Source organism: Panthera onca, chromosome B1 (genome assembly GCF_046562875.1).
Source record: "Panthera onca isolate mPanOnc1 chromosome B1, mPanOnc1 haplotype 2, whole genome shotgun sequence".
Taxonomy (NCBI): Eukaryota; Metazoa; Chordata; class Mammalia; order Carnivora; family Felidae; genus Panthera; species Panthera onca.
In genome coordinates this window covers 55,867,748-55,887,209 of record NC_138342.1, presented here as the reverse complement: position 1 = coordinate 55,887,209, position 19,462 = coordinate 55,867,748, and the positions used below count along the sequence as shown (strand labels likewise).

Sequence of the window (19,462 nt, the reverse complement as noted above, 5' to 3'; positions counted from 1 at the left end):
TCTCAGATTACTGATATATTCCCAAAAAGAATATTCTAGGGTGCCAAGAGCTAAGAATCAGAGACAAAGTCATGTTCCATCAATAATGGTTCACCATAAAAGAGGTTCCAAAACTTCATGTTAAGTTTCTGGAACCAGAAATAAACAGACAACTTAGATCCAGCAACAGATCACTCACCGCTTTATTCATGACTCAGAAAATGTCTCCAAGATGAGATGCTGTTACCTTTGCTCAGTTTTGCCTTTTGCTGTTTGGCCCCTGACCATGGGTAAGTGATGGGCATAGCAGTTTCTGTCCACATGTTTTTAGGGCCAAATCTATAAGAAATAAGCACCTGCTTCCATCCACAGAAGGCCCAGAAAAAGTCACAGTGCTGTGTATTAGATCTTATACTGTCCTGAACTAATCACTGGCATATCTTGGGCAGCATACTTCATCAGCAAAGGCAAATGCTGTTTGATATCGATTATATGCAGAGTCTAGAAAAATCAAACTCATGATAAGAGAGATCCGATTCGTGGTTGCCAGAGGCTGAGTGTAGAGTGGACGAATGGGACGAAGGTTGTCAAAAGATGTCCATTTCCAGTTATAAGATAATAAATACTGGGGAATATAGTGTACAACATAATCATTATAGCTAAGAATACTATTTTGTTTATTTGCAAGTTTCTAAGAGAGTAGATCTTAAAAGTTCTCACCATAAGGAAAACAATTGTAAGTATGTGAGGTAATGGGTGCAAACTTATCATGGTAATCATTTCACAGTAATACATCTCTCAAATCATTGCGATGAGTATCTTATAAAATGTTATACCTCAACTGTTATCTCAGTAAAAGTGCAAAAATTCATAACAAGAAAAGAGTTTTGGTTATCACCTATTACTCATGATCTTATTGGAGCAGTCAGTCAATGGAATACGCAGCACACACACATACACACACACACACACACTCACAAAATCACACAAAAACAAAAAACAACCCTCCAAAACAAACCAAAAAGTGAGATCAACTTCTGAAAGAAAAAAAATGACTGTCATTACTTACTGACTTTTTTTTTTAATTTTTTTTAACGTTTATTTATTTTTGAGACAGAGAGAGACAGAGCATGAATGGGGGAGGGTCAGAGAGATAGAGGGAGACACAGAATCCGAAACAGGCTCCAGGCTCTGAGCTGTCAGCACAGAGCCGGACGCAGGGCTCGAACTCACGGACCATGAGATCATGACCCGAGCCAAAGTCGACCGCTTAACCGACTGAGCCACCCAGGCGCCCCACTTACTGACTTTTTATGAATTGTCAGTCCAATCTAAATCTAACTTAAATACTAGTAGAGTTGCTAAGGGATTATATTTAGGTTGCTGAATTCAAGAGTGAAATACAAAAGCACCAACGGATCTCCTTATCTTTATAACTATAAAAAAGAGATATTAATGGTAACTAGACTATAAAAATAATGCTAGAAATAAGTGAGAGTTTTAGCAAAGAATGGTAAAATATTACTGATTGTTATAAAAAATATCTGAATAAAAATTTGTTTTGAAAAACTTTAGATGTTCAAGAGGTCAGTTTTCCCCTGATTGATCTCTGAATTCAGTGTAAACTTAACTCAGTAAACACATAGAATGCTTCATAAACTTTCCATAAAGTTCATTTGAGAGGAAAGATGCAGAAGGCTATCTACAAACATTTTATAATAAACAAACATAGTAGGAATTTATACTCTTAAGGTCCAGAGATATAACTGAAGAATCTTATATGGGAGTTTTTTTCCTGACATTATTGTGTTCTGGCATTGAGAAGAATGAATAGAGAGAAACCTAAAAGCAAAGTGAAACTAATATGTATAATGTGAAAATGTCTCGCATCACAAGGAAGTGTGATTCAACGGTAATAGTTGATAAGTTATTTGGCCATGTTAAAATTTACACTTAAGGTATTAATATTCTAAATCTTTAGGGTTACATAGAAAAACTTCATAGGGAGGGTAAGTGATTATTTTGTTATTGTTAAGATGCCAGTAGTAATGCCAGGGACCAAGTTGTTGAGAAGAGAGATTTTGCTTTTAAAATATATTTTAAAGAGAAAGACAAGGATGTAAGATGTCCAAAATATGCAGACTTGTAAACTGGAAGACTAGGTAAGCATAAAATAATAATGAAGATACTTTCTATTCTTATAGCTTTTTTTTTTTTTTATGTTTATTTTTGAGAGAGAGAATGAGCGCACAAGTTGGGAAGGGGCAGAGGCAGAGGGAGACACAGAATCCGAAGCAGGCTGCACACAGAATCCGAAGCAGGCTCCAGGCTCCTAGCTGTCAGGACAGAGCCCAACATGGGGCTCAAACCCACAAACTGCGAGATCGTGACCTGAGCCAAAGTCGGTGCTCCCTCAACTGACTGAGCCACTCAGGCGCCCCTATTTATATAGCTCTTTGTAATGTAAAACAAGACAAGCCATAACAGCAAAAACTTCCTCACCTTTTGGAAAAAAGAATTATTATTATTATTTTTAATGTTTATTTATTAGAGAGGGAGGGGGGAGGGGCAGAGAGAGACAGAGACAGAACCCAAAGCAGGCTCCAGCCTCTGAGCTGTCAGCACAAAGCCCAATGAGGGGCTTGAACCCACAGGCTGTGGTATCATGACCTGAGCTGAAGTTGGGACACCTTAACCAACTGAGCCACCTAGGCGCCCCTGGAAAAAGAATTATAATGAAACTTCCCATTGAACTAATCTATAGTATGGGAATGTAGAATATAAAGAGGTAAAAGGAATTGCTGAAGTAAGAGAGAAAACAGTGTGCTCAGGGTCAAAGCTCACAATTTGACCTCTAATGCAATTTTTTTTTTTTTTAATTTTTTTTTTTTTCAACGTTTTTTATTTATTTTTGCGACAGAGAGAGACAGAGCATGAACGGGGGAGGGGCAGAGAGAGAGGGAGACACAGAATCTGAAACAGGCTCCAGGCTCCGAGCCATCAGCCCAGAGCCCGACGCGGGGCTCGAACTCACGGACCGCGAGATCGTGACCTGGCTGAAGTCGGACGCTTAACCGACTGCGCCACCCAGGCGCCCCAGACCTCTAATGCAATTTTGAATAGAACAAAAAAAAACAAAACAGTGAGATTTAAAAATCTGGAAACATGGTCTTTTAGGGGAAAAAAAATCACATTTTGCCATTGGGAGAGAACTGCATATGAAACCAGTATATATTTATTTATTTTCTAGTTTTGTGCTCATCACATGCTAAACCCTGCAACCAGCAATAAAACCTAAATTGGATGCAAACAGAAAGCCTGAGAAAAAGCAAGTCGATCAGGAAAAAAAAAAACAAAAAAAAAAACCCAAAAAACCAGACTGTATAAAAGCAAAACTAAACAAGAGAGGAATAGTCCAGAATTATGTCAAATTCAACACACAGTTTTCTAGATATTCCAAAAACATTAGTAGCAGCAACCAGGATTTATGTGTATACATGGAGAATATTCTTCCTATGATAATTTGTAAAAAATCAATCATCCAAAACGAAAAAAAATTTTTTTTGTTTTTTTTTTTTGTTTTTTACTTAAAAAGCTTGGGTCCTCACTTAAAAATATTTTTTTAAGGGACACCTGAGTGGCTCAATCAGTTAAATGTCTGACTTGGTCTCAGATCATGATCTCACAGTTTGTGGGTTCAATCCCTGCATCAAGCTCTGTGCTGACAACTAGCTCAGAGCCTGGAGCCTGTCTTTAGATTCTAACCCCCTCTCTCTGTCCTTCTGCTACTTGCACTCTATCAAAAATAAATAAAACACATACAAAAAAATTTTAAAAATACGTTTTTTAAGATTTTATATCGTCAGGTAAACATTTACATTTTATTTTTTAAGTGTTTATTTTGAGAGAGAAAGCACACAGGTGTGAGTGCATGAGTGGGGGGAGAAGCAAAGAGCAAGGAGAGAGAGAGAGAATCCCAAGCAGGCCTCGGGCTTGATCCCATGATCACAAGATCATGACCTGAGTCACAATCAAGAGTCAGATGTTTAACCAACTCAGCCACCCAGGCACCCTTTTTCTTATGAAGTAAGAATCTTTAATGCATGCAAATATATCTTACCTAAAGCCTTGCTGTAATAGTCATCCCATTCCGGAAATACAAAATATAAAAACATAATATCAGTCACTATGTACAGTAACCAATTCTCTAGTCTCTGTACAAAAGTCATGCGGTCTGTCAGTCCCGATGTGATGCCAGGAACATATGAAGAAGGGATAGGAAGCTGAGCACACAGTCTCTCAATGACATTCCCATAAGAAAATCGAAAAGAGTATATAAATGGAATATTGAGGAGCTCAGCCAACAATTCCCCACAAAAGCTTAAGGGATCAGCTAAACAGATATCAAACTTAGCTGCTTGTAGCCTGCTGAGTAACTCCTTATTTGTGATAGCACTCTCACACATTCTTTTGGCTGTCCTAGAAAACCTGTAGACAAGTTCTGTCAGTTTTCCTTGCATGCTCCACCATGAAAGTTTTGGCACCTCAAAGGAAATATCATAGAGAATACCATTGAACTCTTCCATGAGAGTTTCTTTAGTTACTGGAAGTTGAAGGATCTCCACATTAAAGGGAATCTTGGTATGATCAAACAGATAACTTGGTGAAGGTACCAGGACAGTTACTTCATGCCCACGAAGCTGGAGTTGATCCAGGATAACTTTTAAATTAATCCAGTGACTAAAATCCAAGGGCCACACAAGTATTTTCCCAGTCCTTCCAGAGTCGAAGAAATACAGATGCAGCATGAAAAGAACCCAGAAACCTTTTACAGTCCTCATGATCAACTCTTGCTCTAACTAAACCGAGGCTTAAACCAAGTTCATGAAGTTCACAATCCCACAGATCTCTTTCATGACTTTCTCAATCAATTTATAGTAGGTTGAGCTGAACTTTGGAGTACATAGTTGGTTTTACCAAATGCAGCTGTTTTGTTTTAAAAAAAATCAATACAGTTGGGGCGCCTGGGTGGCTCAGTCGGTTAGGCATCCAACTTTGGCTCAGGTCATGATCTAGTGATTCGTGAATTTGAGCCATGCATCAGGATCTGTGCTGACCCCTCAGAGCCTGGAGCCCACTTCAGATTCTGTGTCTCCCTCTCTCTGCCCCTCCTCCACTCGTGTGAGTGCGTGTTCTCTCTCTCCCTCCCCCTCAAAAATAAACAAACATTAAAAAAATGTTTTTAATCAATACAAACAACGAAATGAGTTAGGTAGAAAATAGAATGAGAGTTTTAAAACTTCTTTTAGAGGATATGAAAACAAAAAGGCTTAAACACAAATTGAGAATAAATTCTAAATGATGTTAAAATCCATCACCATGTGAAGCATATTCAATTAAGGCTGGGTATTTTGGTAACTTTTTCTCTGGTATCTTAAGTTCCTTTGAACAGAATGGTCTGTGTAGTATTTTTCTTACGGACAACTCTGCTAGGAATTCTAGAGGAAAGAGGTTATCACCTACTTCCAGAAGCAGAGTATACGTGCCAGAGGCATTAGGGCAGGGAGAAAATTTAAATCCAAATGTTCTCATGCTGAATTCAGTGCCCTTTCTGCCAAATCACATCTATCTTTAAGAGAAAAAATATTTTTTTTCTTTTGCTATTACTTCATATATGAATTTAAGTTCTGATTCTAGATCAGATTCATATTATGTTGAAAAGAAACAGAATAAAGGCAAGTCATGAAGAAGATACCTTAATAATCTTATTCTTCCTTCCATCACACTCAATTCTATTTTCTTTACTTTCTTGTTCTAACAAACTTTTTATAATGTAAAATTCTATTTTCTTTTTTTTGCTTGGATCCCTACACCTGGAAACCACCACCCCATGTAGAAATGGGTCCAATGATATTTAGGACAATAACTTTATCAATAATCCTTTTGCTTAAAAAGTTGATTTTAGGGGCACCTGGGTGGCTCAGTCGGTTGAGTCTGACCTCAGCTCAGGTCATGATTTCACAGCCCATGGATTCGAGCCCCACATGGGACCCTGTGCTGACAGCTCTGAGCCTGAGGCTGCTTTCGATTCTGTGTCTCCCTCTCTCTCTGCCCCTTCCTTACTTGTGCTCTTTCTCTCCCTCTCAAAAAAATAAAAAATTTTTTCTTAAAAAAAATTGATTTTATACAAGGAATTAGTAAGAAATATATCATAATAACATTATCATTTCCAATATCATAAGAATATCTGACTAATAAAAAACAGGATTGAGCAATTATTCAATTGATCACCGTATCTATAAGTTCTACTCCCAAGTTATATATTGATCTGTTCTTCTCTGTCAGTTGTTATTATCACTTTAAACCTAGCCATTTTCATATCCAACTTGGATTTACTGCAATAGTTTTCTAACATCCCTACTTTCATTTTTACACTCTCATAACCCGCTTTATACAAAGAAACTTTCCTGACTTTCAAAAAGTTTATTTCAGAGAATGTCAGTCTTGGGTAAAATATGTTAACTCTCTTTTTCGTGTATGTTAAAATCTGTATTCTCTGAAATGGACCCATGAATCCTGACTGATATTCTAATCTTATGTTATTCTACTTTATTCCTCCATCCACATCAGCTTTCTTTGAGCTTTTTGATTATTAGCAATTGTTTTCTGAAGTGATATCAGCAAGAATTATGGACTCCATCAGTAAGCCTGCCTACCAGCTTTTGGGGAAATCTCATCTTCACACCTCCCTTCCCCAGCTAGGCCCACAGTTGTCCCCAACACTGCATGTACCTCACTCCTATTACCTTTGATAGCTCAAGGTGCATGACCCCATTGTGGTGAGACTAAGCCTTTGTAGACAGCTTTTGGGCAAGTGAAAAAGGCTGGCCTGAATCTGTGGGATTGGGAGAGTTTACACAAACTTAAACATTTCAGGGCTCTGCCCTAGGGAAAATGAATGGGAAGCTCTCAACACTAGGTCTGTTTTTGTGGGTTAGGATAAGTCATACAATCTGAAGACATCCCCTCAAGAGGGAACAAGAAGTAAGGAGCAGACATCCATAGAAAAGGACTGATAAAGCTAGTGGGACTGACGGGTGAAGGTGTTTATCTCCCCCAGAGCCAGTCAGCAAACCCTGGAGGGAATGATCACTTCTTTAATGTGAAAACTGACACAAGACTTCAAGGAACAAGAAGAGTCAAGGAAATATGACACCACCAAAGAACACAAAGAAATGCAAATCTGTGAATTGCCTGCAAAAAGTACAAATTAGATTGTTCTAAGGAAGCAGAGTAAGCTTAAGAGAACACAGAAAAATCAATGAAATCAGAAAAACAATATATGTACACAATGGGAGTTTCAATACAGATAGAAATCATAAAAAAATGAGCCAAAGATAAAGTTAGAAAAAAATTAAAGAGGATATTTTGCTTATATGAGGACCAAACAAACAGAAATATTGGGTCTGAAGAATATAATGAATGAAATGAAAAAATGAATACAGATCATCAACAGCATACTCTATGAAGCAGAAGAATCTGGGAACTCAAATACAAGTTATTGAGATATTGGAGGAGCCAAGATGGCAGAACAGCATGGAAGTTTTTTGTGTGTCTCGCGTCCATGAAATACAGCCAGACCAACACTAAACCATCCTATACACCTAAAAATCTAATTGGACGATTAACACAACAATCTGCACAACCTGAACCACAGAATTCAGCAGGTATGTGGCACGAAGAGGTGAACTTGGGGGAGAGAGAAGCCAGTGGAGGGCAGGGAGCCACTTTTGCAGGCAGAGAGAGGATGGAGACTTGGGAGGGGGAGGAATACGGGAAAAGTACCCCTCCCCAAAAGCAGCTGGAGAGAAAGTGGAAAATTAGAAACAGCCGCAGGGACTAAACTAAAAAGGGAAAAGGAGAAAGGAGAAAGGAGAGGGTTTAAATTCCATTAAGACTGTAAACAAGGGGAGCGCAAAGTCTGCAACTCCACAGCTCGATACCTGGCGGTGCTCTGGTGAGAAGGGTGAATCGCCAGGAACAGAGTGGGGTCCGGGAGGTTCTCAGGCCACACGGGGAAAATCAGTTCCACTGCTGGAAGGACATTTGGTGGAGACTACTGAAGCCACCGGTCGCAGCAGACCCCAGAAAACAGCCACATTCGCTGGTGCTGGAACAAGGTCGTTAAGGGTGAAGCCTGGTGACAGATATGTGTTGTGATTTTCCATAATCCCTGAAAAGCTGCTGCTACACTATCTTGCAAACTTTTTATGGGGCAGGCAGGCACCTGGCCACAGTCTCGGGGCACGGGCAGCAGCAGGGTCCCACAAGCGTTCCTGGGTGCAGCCAGCTTTTGGCCATTGCTCAGTGAGACCCTCCCAGAGGGGCAGAACAGGTCAAAGCCACAGTCCTTCAGAAGTAAGAGACCAGGGTAAAAAGCCGCATTTGATACAAAACTTGGGAGAGAGGTACTGCCTGGGTGGGGCCTGGTCATGAAGAGTGAAAAAGCAGGGAGCAGATGAAAGCTGAAGGGAGAGGACAAGTGCGCAATTGCTGATCGGGGAGAACATAGATCTGATACTAGAGACTGGGTAGCTGTGTGACATCATTTTCACCTCTCCTGCGCATGCGCATACACACCTACAAGCACCACAACAATCCACCCCCGTGGACTAGCAAGGCCATCTAGTGGAGAACGGAGCCGTTACAATGAGCCCCGCCCAACGGGGCCAACCTCGTTCTTCAAGAACACAAGTCTCACCACCTACTTAGTTTATGGACTATAAAGCGCTACATAGTCTGACTTCTATGGGAAAACGAAGTAATTTCACTCCTATTTCAATCTGTAGGTCCATCTATTCAATTTTCTTTCTTTTTTTCTCTTTACACTATTTTTCTTTTTCTTGAATACAGAAAGAGAAAAATTCATTTTTATTTTCAATTTTTAATATTTTTAATTTCGTTACTATATTTTTTACTTTTGTGTAAATTTTTTCAAACTCTCTTACTTCCATCATTTTATTTTAGTCTTCTTCAGTGTATTCACCTTTTCAAATTTTCAAACGATTTCCTTTTTTTTTTTTCGTTTCTATTCTTTTTCTTGAATGCAGAAAGAGAAAAACTTCATTTCTACGTTCAATTTCTATTAAAAATATTTTCCTTTAATTTTTTTACTATATTTTTTGATTTTATGTAAATTTTTTCAAATTCTATTTTACTTCCATTATTTTATTTTAATCAACTACAGTGCATTTATTCACTTTTTCAAATTTTCAATCATTTCTTTTTCATTTTCCTTTTTCTTGAATACAGAAAGAAAAAATTCATTTTTATTTTTAGTTTTTATTAAAAATATTTTTAATTTTTTTCTACTATATTCTTCACTTTTGTGTAAATTTTTTCAAATTCTATTTTACTCCCATCATCTCATTTTAGTCTACTTCAGTGTATTCACTCTTTCAAAATCTCAAATGATTTCCTTCCCCCCCGCCTTTTTTCTCTGTCTAATCACTATCAACACCCAGAACAAAACACACCTAGGATCTAGCACCATTTATTAGATTTTCTGTGTGTGTGTGAGTGTTTATTTTTTAGCTTTCATATTTTTTAATTTTCATTTTTTCATTTTAATTTTTCTACCTCATTAATTCCTATTCTCCCTTCAAAATGACAAAACGAAGGAAGTCACCCCAAAAGAAAGTGCAGGAAGAAACAACAGCCAGGGATTTAACCAACACAGATACAAGCAAGATGTCTGAACCAGAATTTAGAATTGCGATAATAAGAATACTAGCTAGAGTCAAAAATAGATTAGAATCCCTTTCTACAGAGATAAAAGAAGTAAAAAATAGCCAGAATGAAATTAAAAATGCTGTAACTGAGCCGCAATCATGGACGATGCAGCAGCAGAAAGGATGGATGAGGCAGAACAGAGAATCAGCAATATAGGACAAACTTATAGAGAATAATGAAGCAGAAAAAAAGGGGACGATTAAGACAAAAGAGCACGATTTAAGAATTAGAGAAATCAGTGACTCATTAAAAAGGAACAACATCAGAATCATCAGGGTCCCAAAGGAGGAAGAGGAGAAATAGGGGTAGAAGGGTTATGTGAGCAAATCATAGTGGAAAACTTTCCTAACCTGGGGAAAGACACAGACATCAAAATCCAGGAAACACAGAGGACCCCCATCAGATTCAACAAAAACCAACCATCAACAAGGCATATTATAGTCAATTAAACAAAATATTCAGGCAAGGAGAGAATCATGAAAGCAGCAAGGGAAAAAAAAAAGTCCCTAAACAAGGGAAGACAAATCAGATTTACAGCAGACCTATCCACAAAAACTTGGCAGGCCAGAAAGGAATGGCAGGATATATTCAATGTGCTGAATCAGAAAAATATGTACTCAAGAATTCTTTATCCAGCAAGGCTGTCATTCAAAATAGGAGAGATAAAAAGTTTCCCAAACAAAAATTAAAGGAGTTTGTGACCACTAAACCAGCCCTGCAAGAAATTTTAAGGGAGACTCTCTAAAGGGAGAAAAGATGAAAATATATAGAAAATACATACATACATACATAAATAAATACCAAAAGCAACAAAGATTAGAAAGGACCAGAGAACACCACCAGAAACTCCAACTCTACATGCATCATAATGGCAATAAGTTCATATCTTTCAGTACTCACTCTAAACATCAATGGACTAAATGCTCAACCAAAAGACATAGGGTAATAAAACAGTAAGAAAACAAGATCCATCTATATGCTGTTTACAAGAGACCCACCTTAGACCTAAAGACACCTTCACATTGAAAATAAGGAGATGGAGAACCATCTATCACGCTAATGGTCAACAAAAGAAAGCCGAAGTTAGCCATACTTCTATCAGACAATCTAGACTTTAAAATAAAGACGGTATCAAGAGATGCAGAAGGGCATTATATCATAATCAAGGGCTCTATAACTAAGAAGACCTAACAATTGTAAACATTTATGCACCAAATGTGAGAGCACCCAAAGATATACATCAATTAATCACAAACATAAAGAAACTCATCAGTAGTAATACCATAATAGTAGGAGACTGCAACACCCCACTCACAGCAATGGACAGATCATCTAATCAAAAAGTCAAAAGGAAACAATGACTTTGAATGACACACTGGACCAGATGGACTTAACAGATATATTCAGAATATTTCATCCTAAAGCAGCATAATATACATTCTTCTCCAGTGCACATGGAACGTTCTCCAGAATAGACCATGTACTAGGACATAAATCAGCCCTCAGCAAGCACAAAAAGATCGAGATCATACCATGCATATTTTCAGACCACAACACCCTGAAACTTGAAATCAACAACAAGAAAAAATTTGGAAAGGTAACAAACACTTGGAGACTAAAGAACATCCTTCTAAAGTATGAATGGGCCAACCAAGAAATTAAAGAGGAAATTAAAAAGTATATGGAAGCCAATGAAAATGATAACACCACAACCCAAAACCTCTGGGACGCAGTACAGGCGGTCATAAGAGAAAAGTATACAGCAATCCAGGCCTTCCTAAAGAAGGAAGAAAGATCTCAGATACACAACCTAACCTTACGCCTTAAGGAGCTGCAAAAAGAACAACAAATAAAACCCAAAACCAGCAGAACACATGAAATAATAAAGATTACAGCAGAAATTAATGCTATCAAAACCAAAAAAATAGCAGAAACGATCAATGAAACGAGAAGCTGGTTCTTTGAATTAACAAAATTGGTAAACCACTAGCCAGTTTGATCACAAAGAAAAAGGAAAGGACCCAAATAAATAAAATCAAGAATGAAAAAGGAGAGATCACAACCAACACAGCAGAAATACAAACAATAAGAGAATATTATGAGCAATTATATGTCAATACAATGGGCAATCTGGAAGAAATGGACAAATTCCTAGAAACATATACACTACCAAAACTGAAACAGGAAGAAATAGAAAATTTGAACAGACCCGTAACCAATAAGGAAACTGAATTAGTAATCAAAAATCTGCCAAAAAACAAGAGTCCAGGGCCAGATGGCTTTCCATGGGAATTCTACCAAACATTTAAGGAAGAGTTAACACCTATTTTCTTGAAGCTGTTCTAAAAAATAGAAATGGAAGGAAAAATTCCAAACTCTTGCTATAAGGCCAGCATTACCTTGATTCCAAAAGGAGACAGAAACCCCCACTAAAAAGAACTAGAGATCAATTTCCCTGATGAACATGGATGCAAAAATCCTCAACAAGTTATTAGCCAACCGGATCCAACAATACATTAAAAAAATTATTCACCACGACCAAGTGGGATTTATACCTGGGATGCGGGGCTAGTTCAATATCCACAAAACAATTAACGTGATTCATCACATCAATAAAAGAAAGGACGAGAACCATATGACCCTCTCAATAGATGCAGAGAAAGCATTTGACAAAATACAGCATCCTTTCTTGATAAAAACCCTCAAGAAAGTAGGGACAGAAGGAGCGTACCTCGAGATCATAAAAGCCATATATGAACGACCCAACACTAATATCATCCTCAATGGGGAAAAACTGAGAGCTTTCCCCCTAAGGTTAGGAACAAGACAGTGATGTCCACTCTTGCCACTGTTATTCAACATGGTATTGGAAGTCTTAGCCTCTGCAATCAGACAACACAAAGAAATAAAAGGCATCCAAATCGGCCAAGAGGAGGTCAACCTTTCACTCTTCGCAGATGATATGATACTCTATATGGAAAACCCAAAAGATGCCACCAAAAAACTGCTAGAATTGATTCATGAATTCAGCAACATTGCAGGATATAAAATCAATGCACAGAAATCAGTTGCATTCCTATTCACGAACCATGAAGCAACAGAAAGAGAAATCCAGGAATCAATCCCATTTACAGTTGCACCAAAACCCATAAAATACCTAGGAATAAATCTAACCAAAGGGGTGAAAAATCTATACACTGAAAACTATAGAAAGCTTATGAAAGAAATTGAAGACACACACAAAAAAAGGAAAAAGATTCCACGCTCCTAGATAGGAAGAACAAACATTGTTAAAATGTCGATACTACCCAAAGCAATCTACATATTCAACGCAATCCCTATGAAAGTAACACCAGAATTCTTCACAGAGCTAGAACAAATAATCCTAAAATTTGTATGGAACCAGAAAAGACCCCGAATAGCCCAAGCAATCTTGAAAAAGAAAACCAAAGCAGGAGGCATCACAATCCCAGACTTCAAGCTATACTACAAAGCTGTATTCATCAAGACAGTATGGTACTGGCACAAAAACAGACACTCAGACCAACAAAACAGAATAGAGAACCCAGAAATGGACCCACAAATGTATGGGCAACTAATCTTTGACAAAGAAGGAAAGAATATCCAATGGAATAAAGACAGTCTCTTCAGCAAATGGTGCTGGGAAAACTGGACAGCGACATGCAGAAGAATAAACCTGGACCACTTTCTTACACCATACACAAAAATAAACTCAAAATGGGTCAAAGACCTCAATGTAAGACAGGAAGCCATCAAAATCCTCCAGGAGAAAGCAGGCAAAAACCTCTTTGACCTTGGCCGCAGCAACTTCTTCTTCAACACGTCTCCAGAGGCAAGGGAAACAAAAGCAAAAATGAACTACTGGGACCTCATCAAAATAAAAAGCTTCTGCACAGCAAACAATCAGCAAAACTAAAAGGCAACTGACAGAATGGGAGAAGATATTTGCAAATGACATATCAGATAAAGGGTTAGTATCCAAAATCTATAAAGAACTTATCAACCTCAACACCCAAAAAACAAATAATCCAGTGAAGAAATGGGCAAAAGACATGAATAGCACTTCTCCAAAGAAGACATCCAGATGGCCAACTGACACATGAAAAAATGCTCAACATCACTCATCAGTGAAATACAAACCAAAATCACGATGAGATACCACCTCATACCTGTCAGAATGGCTAACATTAACATCTCAGGCAACAACAGATGTTGGTGAGGATGCTGAGAAAGAGGATCTCTTTTGCACTGCTGATGGGAAGGCAAAGTGGCATAGCCACTCTGGAAAACAGTATGGAGGTTTCTCAAAAAATTATAGAACTGGGGCGCCTGGGTGGCTCAGTCGGTTAAGCGTCCGACTTCAGCTCAGGTCATGATCTCGCAGTCCGCGAGTTCGAGCCCCGCGTCGGGCTCTGGGCTGATGGCTCAGAGCCTGGAGCTTGCTTCCGATTCTGTGTCTCCCTCTCTCTCTGCCCCTCCCCCGTTCATGCTGTGTCTCTCTCTGTCTCAAAAATAAATAAAACGTTAAAAAAAAAAATTAAAAAAAAAAAAATTATAGAACTATCCTATGACCCAGCAATTGCACTACTAGTTATTTATCCAAGGGATACAGGGGTGCTGTTTCGAAGGGGCATATGCACCCCAATGTTCACAGCAGCACTATCAACAATAGCCAAAGTATGCAAAGAGCCCAAATGTCCATCGATGGATGAATGGATAAAGAAGAGTTGGTATATATATATATATACACACACACACATATACATATGTATATACACACACATATATACATATACACATATATACACATATACACATATATACATATATATATATACACATATATACATATATATATACACATACAATGGAGTATTACTCGGCTCAAAATGAATGAAATCTTGCCATTTGCAACTGCATGGATGGAACTGGAGAGTATTATGCTAAGTGAAATTAGTCAGAGAAAGACAAAAATCATATGACTTCACTCATATGAGGACTTTAAGAAACGAAACAGATGAACATAAGGGAGGGGAAAAAATAATATAAAAACAGGGAGGGGGACAAAACAGAAAAGACTCATAAATATGGAGAACAAACAGAGGGTTACTGGAGGGGTTGCGGGAGGGGGGATGGGCTAAATGGCTAAGGGGCACTAAGGAATCTACTCTGAAATCACTGTTGTACTATATGCTAATTTGGATGTAAATTTTAAAAAATAAAATTAGGGGCGCCTGGGTGGCTCAGTGGGTTAAGCGTCCGACTTCGGCTCAGGTCACGATCTCGCGGTCCGTGAGTTGGAGCCCCGCGTCAGGCTCTGTGCTGACAGCTCAGAAGATGGAGCCTGTTTCGGATTCTGTGTCTCCCTCTATCTCTCTGACCCTCCCCCATTCATGCTCTGTCTCTCTCTGTCTCAAAAATAAATGTTAAAAAAAAATTTTTTTTAAATAAAATTAAAAAATATAAAAATACGGTTTTTTGTTGCAAAGTAACTACTATAATTGAGAAATAGTGTGTGAAAAGATTTCCCCCCACTCTAGTAGACATAATTTCAAGGCCCCCTCTATAATGCCTCATTCATGGTATAATACCCAACATTTTTTTCTCAGGCCTTTTTGCTCTTATGGAAATGACAGGTACTTTAAAACATACTGGATGTTAGAGTTTGCTTACAGATTGTTGAGAAACTACATGAATACGAACTATCTCATTAAAAATTCAGATTATGTATAGAACACCGTATCTTAAGTGTTTTCTGTTTCAAGTAGAAGTACTTTCTCTTAGATTTTTCTTTTTACTTCATAACACTTGTCATGGTCTTTCAGGTGGAAATGAGGTATAGTCAGCATTGTTGCAAATGCACCTACATTCCTGTATATATTATGCATTTGTGCATAATTAACCTCATTATAAACTAAAAGCCACATAAATAATGCAAACTGTCCCTGTGATAACTGTGCATATCATAATGTATCTAAGTGCTGGATGTAAATGTGGATAAAAGCATCAGTGAAACTGAAAATATTTTAATGTTTTCTGCTCTGCAACAACAATTTTCAAAGCTTTAATCACTCAGAAATTAAATACCAGAAAGGTATTTAATAATACCAGGCTTCCTTGGAGCCTTCTCTGGTAAGAAGATAAGCTAGTATTTTATAGACCAATTTGGATGCCTTTAACGTAACATAATTTCTAAAAGATCCAGTTTTATAAATCTAGAATAATGGTTAAATAGAAGGCTTTACCAACAGTTTTGTTCAAATGAAAATAAAAGTGCGAACAGTCAAAATCTAAATTAACTGTAATTATTTTCTCCTAAGTGTTGTAACCCTTGTGGGAAACAGCATTTCTGGCAGTATTCCCAAAGGACTTGAATATAAAGCAAACCTAAAGCACAAGCAAAATTGCTTTTATTTACATTGTCCTTGAGTTAAGCACCTATTCTTTATATTTGCATACATATTAATAATTTGTGTTAAGGGAATTAAATTACTTTAAGTGTAATTTTATTCCACTGTATTTTAGCTTGATAAGTAATTTTTATAAGTTGACTACAGTGGCTTAAAAACATGGAATTTAAGTAAAATCTACGCTGAAAATAATACCTGTAAACCACACCAAAAATAACAGAAAATGGGTTAGGTAGTATATTTGGTATACAAGGTAAAGTTTTAACAATATATTCATCATACAGTGTATAATGTTATTACCAAAAATCACTTTAATAATAAAATAATTTTATGTCATTGTTATAATTGCATTCAGAAATTAAAAATGTTTTTAATTGTGTAATTTTTAAACATGTGTTTTGACTATATTAAAATGTAATAAATAGTTTTATTCTAAAAAAAATTGATCTTTGCAATTCTTAGACCATATAATCAGATACATAAACCTATGTCCAATTATACATGATCAAAGAATCCTCTATTCACTTTAATTTTGCAGTTTCACATAAAGCAATATATATACATAGAGTTAGGAAAAAACGTGAACATAAAGATACATTGAACAGAGTCACAAAAATCCCATTATACACTGCAAAAACTACAATACTATCCATGTGGTTGTTTCTTCAAGATCAATCCTAACACCTTTCAAATGTCTATGTTGTCCAAAAAGATTTAAACACAAAAACTCCAAGCGGTTACACAGAATGACAGGATTGATGTAACTTTTTCATCTTTATAATCTCTGTGTTAATACTGTTTATTTCAAATATACAGCTTACAGTCAGAATTTTGTAAGCAACATAGAGGTCAAAGACAAAAATCAAGTGATTATGAAGTTAATCTTGAAAATAACACAGGGAAGATGGGTCCATCTACATCAGGAACTGTGTAGGAGTTTTAATTTCCATATAGAATGCAGTATCTATTAAAGGATAAGTAATACAAATAAGTAATACAAATATTAAAATTTCTTATATTTTTAAAAGTATCTTTAGAATTTTTAAGTACATTTTTAAAAATATATGTTCTTAAAATCCAATAATATTCACAAAAATTACCAGATAATAATAAAAGTCACTCCAGGGACCTCTACTGGTGAAGCTTGACATTTATCCAGTTAGCAAAGAAGAAATGTTTACAGGGTCCAGATTCAAGATCACAAAGCTGAATCTGAAGCTGAGACACAATAAACTGAAAACTGGCACGGCAGATATTCCAAATTTCTCATTTTTTAGCATCCCAAAGATTCTGTACCTTTGGGTACTGCACCATGATACAACTCAGATGAATAATTTTAAAGTGAAGTCTGTGAAATGGGGGTTATATGAAGCCCTGACAAAGATAAGCATGAAGGAGGCCCACCGAATCTTCAGCCCCATTGATCTCCAGAAGTATAATCCAAGTAGACATACGAGCAGGCTAGATTCTTTGTATCAGTAGTAGTAGCCCAGTCATAGTTAGAGGGAGTCATTCTGTTAGGCCATGTGTAAACCTTCATCTCTGCACCCATCACCAATCTGTTGAAAGAGCCATCAGACCAGCTCTAGAGTAACCAGTTATTTGGTGCTTCTCCTATGGTGGATATTTATTTTACCAATGCAAAACATATGGAAATGCAGTTTATTGGGTTTAATTGGCCATCTTTTTGTATGTTTTTTGTCTCTTCAGGTTTATTGTTGTTTGCACGTACTGCACATATTGTCTACTGTGGTGTTTTTTCTACTGACTCTTCTTTGGTGAAGACAAGTTGCAAAGGGTAAACTTAATCTAAAAAATATAGAATTCTGGGGTCATGGATGACAGGGCCCAGAGTGGCAAAAAAACAAAGATTGATTATACGATCAAAAATAAGATCACATAAACTAGCAACAATTAGAAATACTAAGTCAGAGATGAACTTTGGAGCTATGACTGATCAATCATAATGAGGACATGCAGGTTTTGAGAGTCAGAATGGAATGAAATAAAAACTGGGACAAGGGGACACCTGGGTCGCTCAGTTAATTTACTGTCTGACTCTGTTTTGGCTCAGGTCACAATCCCAGGGTTGTGTGATCAAGCACCACATCAGGGAGCTCCACGCACTGAGTGTGGAGCCTGCTTAAGATTCTCATTCTTTCTCTCTCTCTCCCCCACTTGTGCACTCAATCTCTCTCTCTCTTTCTTAAAAAAAAAAAAATGAGGGGCGCCTGGGTGGCTCAGTTGGTTAAGTGGCCGACTTCAGCTCGGGTCATGATCTAACGGTCCGTGAGTTCGAGCCCCGCGTCGGGCTCTGGGCTGATGGCTCAGAGCCTGGAACCTGCTTCTGATTCTGTGTCTCCCTCTCTCTGACCCTCCCCGGTTCATGCTCTGTCTCTCTCTGTCTCAAAAATAAATAAACGTTAAAAAAAAATTTTTTTTTTAAATAAAAAATAAAAAATAAAAAAAAAAATGAGGGCGGCTCGGTCTACTGAGTGTCGGACTTTGGCTCAGGTCATGATCTCATGGCTGAGTTCGAGCCCCACATCAGGCTCACTGCTGTCAGTGCAGAGCCCACTTCAGATCCTCTGTCTCTGTCTTGCTCTGCCCTTCCCCCACTTGTGCTGTCTCTCAGCAATAAATAAAACATTAAAAAAATTATTTAAAAAAAATTTTCTAATTGAGGCAAAGACACTGAAATCAATCCCAGATGCTTCAATAAAATATAGGATAGGTGATCAATGCCAGGAGAACAATTAGAAACAAAAAAGCCTTAGAAGTACAACAGGTAACCATCAGAGCTCTAATGTAGGCGGTCAGCATGTAACACCTCTATTTTAATCAGTTTACTGTAAATTCCTAGAGTCTTTAGGTCTAGGGGGCTCTATCAGTCAAGGTTCAGTCAGGAAAACAGAAAATTCACTAATTCCATCTACAGCTGATCTTGTTCGCTCTTCTATTCATCCATTCAGTTCAGTTTCACTTCATATAATATTAAATTTCATATAATAAATGAATTTCTGATTTCTAGAATTTTGGAATGGTTATTTTATATATCTTTCTCAACTCATTCCATTCTTATATTAACTTACCCTTTCATGTCTAAACACTTTTTTTCTCTGTCTACAATCTTTAGGTGCAAATCATCCTATTTTGTATAGTTGTTATCTCATGTGGTTTTCATGAATTAATCTTCAATAGGTGCTGATCTCTGCAAACACTCACTGCACATGTCCTGGATTGTGAAAGCATCCATTCAG

At 37.4% G+C, this 19,462-nt stretch overlaps 1 protein-coding gene across 2 annotated transcripts in view; it reads right to left on the bottom strand.

The window, feature by feature from the left end:
- The window catches only part of LOC132692471 (UDP-glucuronosyltransferase 2A2-like), a 51,607-nt gene that overhangs the window by 25,364 nt on the left and 6,781 nt on the right, over positions 1-19,462 (bottom strand). Inside the window, exon 1 of one of the 2 annotated variants that reach the window (XM_060654946.3) lies at positions 4,100-4,903. The exons of the other annotated variant lie outside the window; for it this stretch is intronic. Coding sequence (XP_060510929.1) covers positions 4,100-4,820 — 721 coding nt within the window. The 5' untranslated portion in view covers positions 4,821-4,903. Of the gene's footprint in view, positions 1-4,099; positions 4,904-19,462 lie in introns of those variants that run through there. 2 annotated transcript variants of the gene reach the window in all.